Source organism: Lithobates pipiens, unplaced genomic scaffold (genome assembly GCF_037356315.1).
Source record: "Lithobates pipiens isolate NorthernLeopardFrog02 unplaced genomic scaffold, aLitPip1_a1.2 Scaffold_25, whole genome shotgun sequence".
NCBI classification, from domain to species: domain Eukaryota; kingdom Metazoa; phylum Chordata; class Amphibia; order Anura; family Ranidae; genus Lithobates; species Lithobates pipiens.
The window spans coordinates 238771610-238782633 of NW_027507787.1; the positions used below are offsets into that span (position 1 = coordinate 238771610).

The 11024-nt window shown below is 52.0% G+C and overlaps 1 protein-coding gene across 1 annotated transcript in view; it reads left to right on the forward strand.

Annotated features, from left to right (window-relative positions):
• Positions 1–11024, forward strand: part of HOGA1 (4-hydroxy-2-oxoglutarate aldolase 1) — a 77670-nt gene that overhangs the window by 58040 nt on the left and 8606 nt on the right. The window contains 1 exon segment of the mRNA XM_077455705.1: positions 4007–4140. Coding sequence (XP_077311831.1) covers positions 4007–4140 — 134 coding nt within the window.

Genomic DNA, 11024 nt, shown 5'->3' on the forward strand with positions numbered 1-11024 from the left:
AATCATGACCGCTGTAGGACTCCAAGCCTCATTTTCACAAGGCTTGCGACCGTAACCAGAACTTTTCCAGTTCCCCCTTCCCACCTCCATCAATGAGCCTTCCCTCCCCCACCTCTGCCCATGAGCCTTCTTTCCCCACCTCTAACAATGATCCTTCCCTGCCCACCTCCATCAATGAGTCTTCCCTCCCCACCTCCATCAATGAGTCTTCCCTCCCCACCTCCATCAATGAGCATTCCGTCCCCACCTCCATTAATGAGCCTTCCGACCACACCTCCATCAATAAGTCTTCCGACCCCACCTCCATCAATGAGCCTTCCCTCCCAAACTCCATCAATGAGTCTTTCCTCCCCACCACCATCAATGAGCCTTCCCTCCCCACCACCATCAATGAGTCTTCCCTCCCCACCTCCATTAATGAGCCTTCTGACCCCACCTCCATCAATGAGCCTTCACCCCCACCTCCATCAATGAGCCTTCCATCCCCACCTCCATCAATGAGTCTTCCCTCCCCACCTCCATCAATGAGCATTCCGTCCCCACCTCCATCATTGAGCCTTCCATCCCCACCTCCATTAATGAGCCTTCCCTCCCCACCTTCATTAATGAGCATTCTGTCCCCACCTCCATCAATGAGTCTTCCCTCCCCACCTCCATCAATGAGTCTTCCCTCCCCACCTTCATCAATGAGCCTTCCATCCCCACCTCCATCAATGAGCCTTCCCACCTCCATCAATGAGCCTTCCCTCCCCCCAACTCCATCAATGAGCATTCCGTCCCCACCTCCATCAATGAGTCTTCCCTCCCCACCTCCATCAATGGGCCTTCCCTCCCCACCTCCATCAATGAGTCTTCCCTCCCCACCTCCATCAATGAGAAGAATGCCCCCTTAGATGGCTAAAAGTATAATTGGTGTCATCACGTTGGCTGTGCTAAATGATGTAGGACCCGGATCCATGTGGATAACATCAGATAGGAGGTCAATCAGTCACAGCTCAAAGAACCCCTTGCAACTTCTAGAGGAATCTTGTTTGAGAATTTCTGCTCTAGAGACACAGACAGCAGTAACCCCTTCCACTTTTTTTCTCCTTAAGAAAAGAGGGAGGATGAAAACGCCTGTCTTGTTTTACTATTATCCACGTTGGAGAGGTTTCTTCTCACTGTCTGTCCTGAATGAGGGCACAGCTCCCAGTGGGAACCTTTCCCCGCTTTATTCAAAGAGTTACACTTTGTTTTAAAAACCTCATGACCTTAGTGTCCGGAGGACATTTCTTCTCTGAATAAATCTCCCCCCTCCGAGACCTGTCCCTAGGGATCAGAGGTAATTTCTCACTGCTCTGTGATGTCAGCCAATCAAGCGAATGGAGTCCTGGAACCCAGTGCCAGGACAAGGTCATCCAGTGCCCAGGGAAAACATGCTAAACTGCACCCCCCGCCCCCAAGGTGTATGAGCATTATGCATCATCAAATATCCCCCCCCCCCCAAAAAAAAAACAATTGAGCACTAATCTTTTTCAACCCCTAAGCATAAATTCCCCCTTCTCCCAGTGCAAATCTGTTCCCCTGCTGAAATCCCCCCTCCCAGCACAAATCTTATACCCCCGCCCTCCAAATCCTCCCAAATTCAAGTGCCCACTCCCCCCCCCAAAAAATCACTCCTCCATACACAAATTATCTACCCCTAAGATTACCCCTCCCAATAACCCCACTGCAAATCCCCCCTTCCAGCACAAAGCGCCCCAATCATCCTTCCTAGCACAAATCTTCTTACCCCCATTCCTTCTCGACCCTAAATTTTAGCATACCCCCCCCCCCCCCGAATTTCCCCTCCTAGAACAATACTTACTCCCTGCTGCCCCCCAAATCCCCCTTTCCAACACAAATCCCCCCCCCCCTATTTCCTTGTGGTGCCCCCCCACTGCCCATGATACCACAGTGCCCAGGGCAGCCGCCCCTCCTGCCCACCCCTTGTCCCGGCCCTGCTGCTGTAACCTGTACCTGCACCTGGAAGCTCCATTTTCTTTCCATCATCAAACATTCCCTTTAAGGATATGTCTGAGGAACATACATAGGGGGGCCGTTTCTGGGTTGAAAGTTGAGAGCCAATGAATGTTGGGTTGGTATGAACTCCATGTCGGGTCTGTACACTGTAGATGCTCTTTGGGTAACTCTACCTGAGGCCGGGTTATACGATAAACTGCTAACAGCTGAGGGCCAATGTGCTTTATTGTGTTTTTAAGTTGCTGAAGGCTGAAATGAATACTGAAGAGCCTTGCCCTGGATGAACTTTGCTGAGACACGGCCGGGTTGTGTATCATGGGAGAGGTTATGAAGCTCGGCAGAGAAGTTGAGGGGTGGCGGATGGGCGGGGGGGGGGGGGGGTACAGCTGACTAGTACTTGTCACCACCTTCTCTATAAAAGCTTGAAGAATATACATACTGGCTTCTGAATTCTGCGGTCTAAAAGATCAAACATACCAATAATTGCCTTCTGTTAGTTGGCGTGTGTTTTCAAATGGGACTCCAGCCAAATGTTGGAAAGGGCTGGGTAGGGTTAAAATCCTAAAAGAAAAAAAAAAGCCAAAAAGAGCGACAAACCGTTGGCTGAAGAGTCCAAAAATCCTTTATTGGTATCACAGGCAGGGGGTTCTTTTGGTCAGCAGGAACGACTTGTCAACATGACTTGGGGCGACTTACAACACGACTTTAAGTCGCCCCAGGCCAGGCGACTTTTGCCGTGGCCAATCAGAGAATGAGCTCTCAAGGGGGAACTCCACGCCAAATAAAAAAAAAAAAAACGGCGTGAGTTCCCCCTCCGGGAGTATACCAGGCCCTTAGGTCTGGTATGGATTTTAAGGGGAGCCCCCTACGCCGAAAAAACGGCATGGGGGTCCCCCCCAGATCCATACCAGACCCTTATCCGAGCATGAAGCCTGGCCGGTCAGGAAGGTGGTGGGGACGAGCGAGCGCCCCCCCCCCCCCCCGGACTGTACCAGGCCGCATGCCCTCAACATGGGGGAGTTGGTGCTTTGGGGAAGGGGGGCGCCCTGCGGCCCCCCCCCACCCCAAAGCAGCTTGTCTCCATGTTGATGAGGACAAGGGCCCCTTCCCGACAATCCTGGCCGTTGGTTCTCGGGGTCTGCGGGCGGGGGGCTTATCTGAATCCGGGAGCCCCCTTTAATAAGGGGGCCCCTTAGATCCCGTCCCCCCACCCTATGTGGATGAGTAAGGGGTACATCGTACCCCTACCCATTCACCTGGGGATAAAATGTCAATAAAAAACACAACACAAGTTTTAAAAGTCCTTTATTAAGCAGCTACGGGGGTTTTCTTCCGACGTCGGAGGGGGGGGGGGGGGGCCTTCTGGCGACTTCTCCGCTCTGTTTGACCTCTTCTCCCGGTGTCCGGCCTCTTCTCCCACTCTCCGGCGTCTTCTCCCGGGCTCCTCCGCTGTCTTCTTACAGCTCTTTTACTAGCGGAGGAGCCCGGTCTCCTCCGCCCTTCTTCCTTCTTCTCTCTTCTTTCTTCTTCCGATGTTGACCCGGCGCTGTCTTCCGCTGTACTGGCTTGTGCGATGTGCGCGGCGACTTATATAGGTATGGGGCATGGTCACCGGATGATGTCACACGGTGACCCCACCCCTTTATGACGTCACAGTCCCAGGCGTGGAGTTCCCTCTCGAGAGCTGATAATTCTGTGAGAGTCGCCTCAATATAGACGGCGATCCGACTTGGAGGCGACCTCCATTGAAATCAATGGGTACCAGTTGCCTACAAGTCGGATTGAAGTAGTACAGCAACCTTTTCTGAAGTCGGAGTGACTTCAGTAGTGTGCATTAAGACGGCTCTCATTCACTTACATTGATTTTTACATGTAGTGCGACTTGAGGCGACTAGGGGCGACCTGAAGTCAGATCTGAGTTGCCCCTGTGTGAACCGGCTCTTAGGGGTTCTGGGGTGTGCTGGAAGGTTAGCTTAGAATAACCCAATGTCTTTCCGTGTTTTAGGTGCCGTGGGAGGAGTCTGTGCTCTTGCGAATGTCCTTGGTCCCCAGCTGTGTGAACTGGATAGACTGTGCGTCAGCGGACGCTGGCAGGAAGCGAGAGAGCTCCAGTACCGGCTGATCGAGCCAAACGCTGCGGTAAGTGCGACCCACGGGACTTCATCTTACCACAAGGGGGCATCTTCTTCCAGGTTATATATCAGAGGCAACTGTGGTTTTGAAAGATTCCCCATTCAGGTGAACGGGGAGTTCTTTTAAAGGGCTCATTCACAGGGGCGTGCTGCAGCTTATACCTGTGCGAGGGCGGAGCTTGTACACACAGGTACGCACAGGTGTGTTGTGCATCTCCATGCAGGCGGTCCCATTCATGTCAGTGGCAGACGGTGTACATTCAGGGGCGGGCACCCACCGGGACGTCAAATTGGGAGCGGCAGCTGTGTCCCTGCAGCCGCTGCATCCCAACTGACATTAATTAGCTGCCTGAAGGGGGATGCACGGAACACCTGTGCACCCCGGGTGGGCACACACGGCCCTCGAATGCATGTACACTGTGCTATGCCCACCTGAATGAGGCCCAACATATACTCTACAGTAGGGCTGGGGAAAAAATCGATTTAAATCTTGAATCGAGTTGAGAGGTCAAATCGATTCAAAATTTAAGCAAATCGATTTTTTTTTTCACGACCACGCCGGTCCTGAGGAGCTGCGGGCAGGAATTTTAGGCGAGGCCGGACGCTGCCGACTAGGCCAAAGCCGCGGCCTCGCCTAAAAACTCCTGTCCGCAGCTCCTCAGGACCGGCGTGGTCTTGAAAAAAATAAAAATCTACAAAAAAATCGATTTGCTTAAATTTTGAATCGATTTGACCTCTCAACTCGATTCAAGATTTAAATCGATTTTTCCCCCAGCCCTAATGTAGAGTATATGTTGGGCCTCATTCAGGTGGGCATAGCACAGTGTACATGCATTCGAGGGCCGCGTGTGCCCACCCGCGGTGTCCATCAAAAAATAAATAAACTCGATTCGAAAGGTGAATCGTGATTTTTTTCTTTTTTAAATCGCAGATTTTTTTTGAAAATCGCCCAGCTCTACTCTATATCAGGGCTTGACACACCCCAGGCGCCAGGTCACCACTGCCACCAGAAGTTTTGGCCTGTCGCCTGGGCTGCTGCCCGAATTCTCCCCACACCCTGCGCCCCCCCCCCCCCCCCGGTCTCCCATCTGTGGGCCTGGGACCAGCATAGCAGGTGCCGCCGGGTAGAGGGGGTGGGGCGAGGGAGGAGATCAGACACGTGTCCGCGCTCCTCCCCTTCTAGTTGACCTGGAAGGGATGTCATTTCTGGGTCCCCACTGACAGATTCCCCGCCCATCAAGGCCGGTAAAGAATGTAACGCAGTACGATGTGCATTGCATTATATTCAGTGGAGCCTGGATGTCTCATTAAAGAGAACCTGTCACCTATGTGATGGAGGGGGGGGGGGGGGGAAGTTAATTAAAAAAACTAAATGTTTTCCATTGTAAAAATATGTAAGCTACACCAAAGCATATAAAGTCCCCTCCCAACAAAAATTGAAACCCCCCTAACAAAAATTGAGCCCCCCCCCCCCCCACCCCAACGTACAAATATAGAGGCATGCGGCGGGATGCCTACACCTGAAAACATTGATTGCGATACACATTGCACATTGCTGCTCACGCCGGAGCGAGAGCGATAATTCTATCCCCAGAGCTCCTCTAAACTGATTTAAAGCGCCACCTATAGAATATATAGGGCCCTGACATGTTTAAACCACTTCAGGACCAGACGATTTGCCCACTTAATGACCAGGCCATTTTTTGCGATACGGCACTGCGTTACTTTAACTGGCAATTGTGCGGCCGTGCGATGTTGCACCCAAAGAAAAAAAAAAAACATTTCCCCCACAAATAGAGATTTCTTTTGGTGGTATTTGATCACCTTTGGTTTTTATTTTTTGTGCTAGAAACAAAAAAAAAAAAAGAGCAACAATTTTGAAGAAAACAAAATTTTTTTACTTTTTTCTATAATAAATATCCCCACCCCCCCATAAATAAATAAATAAATAAATAAATAAATAAATAAAAATGTCTTCATCAGTTTAGTCCAATATGTATTCTTCTACATATTTTTGGTAAAAAAAAAAAAAATCGCAATAAGCGTATATTGATTGGTTTGCGCAAAAGCTATTACAAAATAGGGGATAGATTTGTGAAATTTTTCTTATTATTTTTTTTTTTTTTTTTTTTTTTACTAGTAATGGCGGCACAGGTGGCCGGCAGACATCGTGGCCCTGCCGGGTCATTCGCATCGGCTCCGGCGCCACGCCGTGGCGCGTGCGCGCCCCTTAGTGCTCTTAAAGCGGCCGACGTACAACGGCCCCAATTCGCCCAGGAGAGCCAACCTGCCTCAGTACATCTGCGCTGGCTGGTCAAGTGGTTAAGGTTATGACATGTTGGGTATCTATTTACTCGCTGCTTTTATATTTTACCAAAAAATCTGGTCATTTATTGCATTTTTGTGCCCTCTAAAACTGTTAATGTGTTTTTTTTTTACTGAAATTTGGTGTTTCCTTTACCATTGCGGTTGATATGTGTGACAAAAGATTGGAACTACCGCTATTTTATTCTCTAGGGTGTCTGCTTTCAGAAAATGGATCATATTTGGGGGTTTTATGTAATCTCCGGGCCTAAAATGATTTTCCTGTAAGATTTGTTAAAAAAAAAAAAAAAAAAAAAAAAAAAACAAGGTCTCCTGACTTTTTTTTAGGTCCTTGATTCATATGTTAAGGACCTGGCGACCGCCTTCCCGGTTTGCGCCTTAACAACCAGCTACTTACTGGTTGTTAACCACTTCCGGACCGCCACCCGACTGTATCCGGACCACCGCCCGACTATATCCGGACCACCGCACGACTGTATCCGGACCACCGCACGACTGTATCCGGACCACCGCACGACTATATCCAGACCACCGCACGACTATATCCGGACCACCGCACGACTGTATCCGGACCACCGCACGACTGTATCCGGACCACCGCACGACTATATCCGGACCACCGCACGACTATATCCAGACCACCGCACGACTGTATCCAGACCACCGCACGACTGTATCCGGACCACCGCACGACTGTATCCGGACCACCGCACGACTGTATCCGGACCACCGCACGACTATATCCGGACCACCGCACGACTATATCCGGACCACCGCACGACTGTATCCGGACCACCGCACGACTGTATCCGGACCACCGCACGACTATATCCGGACCACCGCACGACTATATCCGGACCACCGCACGACTATATCCAGACCACCGCACGACTATATCCGGACCACCGCACGACTGTATCCGGACCACCGCACGACTGTATCCGGACCACCGCACGACTATATCCGAACCACCGCACGACTATATCCGGACCACCGCACGACTGTATCCGGACCACCGCACGACTGTATCTGGACCACCGCACGACTATATCCGGACCACCGCACGACTATATCCAGACCACCGCACGACTATATCCGGACCACCGCACGACTGTATCCGGACCACCGCACGACTATATCCGGACCACCGCACGACTATATCTGGACCACCGCACGACTGTATCCGGACCACCGCACGACTATATCCGGACCACCGCACGACTGTATCCGGACCACCGCACGACTATATCCGGACCACCGCACGACTATATCCGGACCACCGCACGACTGTATCCGGACCACCGCACGACTATATCCGGACCACCGCACGACTATATCCGGACCACCGCACGACTGTATCCGGACCACCGCACGACTGTATCCGGACCACTGCACGACTATCCGGACCACCGCACGACTATATCCGGACCACCGCACGACTGTATCCGGACCACCGCACGACTGTATCCGGACCACCGCACGACTGTATCCGGACCACCGCACGACTGTATCCGGACCACCGCCCGACTGTATCTGGACCACCGCCCGACTATATCCGGACCACCGCACGACTGTATCCGGACCACCGCACGACTGTATCTGGACCACCGCACGACTATATCTGGACCACCGCACGACTGTATCTGGACCACCGCACGACTATATCCGGACCACCGCACGACTATATCCGGACCACCGCACGACTGTATCCGGACCACCGCACGACTGTATCCGGACCACCGCAGACTGTATCTGGACCACCGCACGACTGTATCTGGACCACCGCACGACTGTATCTGGACCACCGCACGACTGTATCTGGACCACCGCACGACTGTATCTGGACCACCGCACGACTGTATCTGGACCACCGCACGACTGTATCTGGACCACCGCACGACTGTATCCGGACCACCGCACGACTATATCCGGACCACCGCACGACTATATCCAGACCACCGCACGACTGTATCTGGACCCACCGCACGACTGTATCTGGACCACCGCACGACTGTATCCGGACCACCGCACGACTATATCCGGACCACCGCACGACTATATCTGGACCACCGCACGACTGTATCCGGACCACCGCACGACTATATCCGGACCACCGCACGACTGTATCCGGACCACCGCACGACTATATCCGGACCACCGCACGACTATATCCGGACCACCGCACGACTGTATCCGGACCACCGCACGACTATATCCGGACCACCGCACGACTATATCCGGACCACCGCACGACTGTATCCGGACCACCGCACGACTGTATCCGGACCACCGCACGACTATCCGGACCACCGCACGACTATATCCGGACCACCGCACGACTATATCCGGACCACCGCATGACTGTATCCGGACCACCGCACGACTGTATCCGGACCACCGCACGACTGTATCCGGACCACCGCCCGACTGTATCTGGACCACCGCCCGACTATATCCGGACCACCGCACGACTGTATCCGGACCACCGCACGACTGTATCTGGACCACCGCACGACTATATCTGGACCACCGCACGACTGTATCTGGACCACCGCACGACTATATCCGGACCACCGCACGACTATATCCGGACCACCGCACGACTGTATCCGGACCACCGCACGACTGTATCCGGACCACCGCACGACTGTATCTGGACCACCGCACGACTGTATCTGGACCACCGCACGACTGTATCTGGACCAGCACGTATCTGACCACCGCACGACTGTATCTGGACCACCGCACGACTGTATCTTGACCACCGCACGACTGTATCTGGACCACCGCACGACTATATCTGGACCACCGCACGACTATATCCGGACCACCGCACGACTGTATCTGGACCACCGCACGACTGTATCTGGACCACCGCACGACTGTATCTGGACCACCGCACGACTATATCCGGACCACCGCACGACTGTATCCGGACCACTGCATGACTGTATCTGGACCACTGCATGACTGTATCTGGACCACCGCACGACTGTATCCGGACCTCCGCACGACTGTATCAGGACCACCGCCCGACTATATCCAGACCGCCGCACGACTATATCCGTTTTAAAGTGCCCCATCCCGACTAGGTTGCGCGCAGAAACTAACGCACATGTGACGAGCGCCCCGCATATGAAAACGGTGTTCAAACCACACATGTGAGGTATCGCCGCAATCGGTGGAGCGAGAGCGATAATTCTAGCCCCAGACCTCCTCTGTAACACAAAACATGCAACCTGTAGAATTTTTTTTAAACGTCGCCTATGGAGATTTTTAAAGGTAAAAGTTTGTTGCCATTCCACGAGTGGGGTGCGCAATTTTGAAACGTGACACGTTGGGTATCAATTTACTCGGCGTAACATTATCTTTCACAATATATATATAAAAAAAATAAAAAATTGGGGCTAACTTTACTGGTGTCTTATCTTTTAATTCAAAAAAGTGAATTTTTTTTTTTTTTTAAGATCGCTGCGCAAATACGGTGTGACAAAAAGTATTGCAATGACCGCCATTTTATTCTCTAGGGTGTTATAAAAAATAAAAAAAAGTATAATGTTTGGGGTTCTAAGTAATTTTCTAGCAAAAAAAAAACTTATAAACACCGAGTCTGAAAAAGGGGCCCGGCCCTTAAGTGGTTTACGGACGCCGGCGGATCCTCTCATTAATGCTGCAGCTACAAAATGTCGCTTACATATTAGGCTAACACTCCTAAACCTCAACAAAAAACGCTCAAACTGTTTTTTTTCCAGCGTTTTCTACAGCGTTTTTTTAGCTTTCTAATGTGCATGAGGCCTTACTATGTAGCAATTCGCTTGTGAACAATACAAACAGTGAAAGAACAAAGTATCCCTTTCTTTTTGCAACAATGTCCTTACCCGATCGTCTCTCGGGTCCTGCCGCCGCCATCTTGGGTATGGGAATCAGGAAGTGGAGCCTTTCGGCTTCATTTCCCGGTTGCCTACTGCGCATGCGCGAGTCGCGCTGCGCAATAAGGACGGTCCCCGCTGCCTCTGGGATCTGTGTGTTTCCCAGCAGGCAGCGGGGGGGACTTTCGGGAAAGGGGCGTAATCTACGCCCCTTTCCGCAGAGAGCTATCCCGGAAGTGGGTGCAGAATACCTGTACTGTACAGGTACCTGCACCCCCCTCCCCCCTGAAAGGTGCCAATTGTGGCGCCGGAGGGGGGGAGGGTTCCGATGAGCGGAAGGTCCACTTTAGGGTGGAGCTCCGCTTTAAAGTGATTGTAAAGTCTTTTTTTTTTTTTGGATATGCACAGAGCTACCCGGATCCTCCTCTTCTCGGGTCCCTCGTCAGCGCTTCTGGCCCCTCCCCCCCCCCCCCACACACAGCAAGCGGCACTGAAAACAACCAGTTCGAATTCCGTGTGAAGAATAGCTGGTTGTCAAGCAGTGGGCCAGGAAGCCGCCCGTCCGCGTCCTTAGCAACCGATGTCTGATCAGCTGTCAGCGGGTTTCTCTACTGACTGCTGAATGTAAAAAAAAGAATATCGACAACAAAGAAAATTTATGAAAAAGAACAGCTAGGGTCTCCCCCCCCCCCCCCCC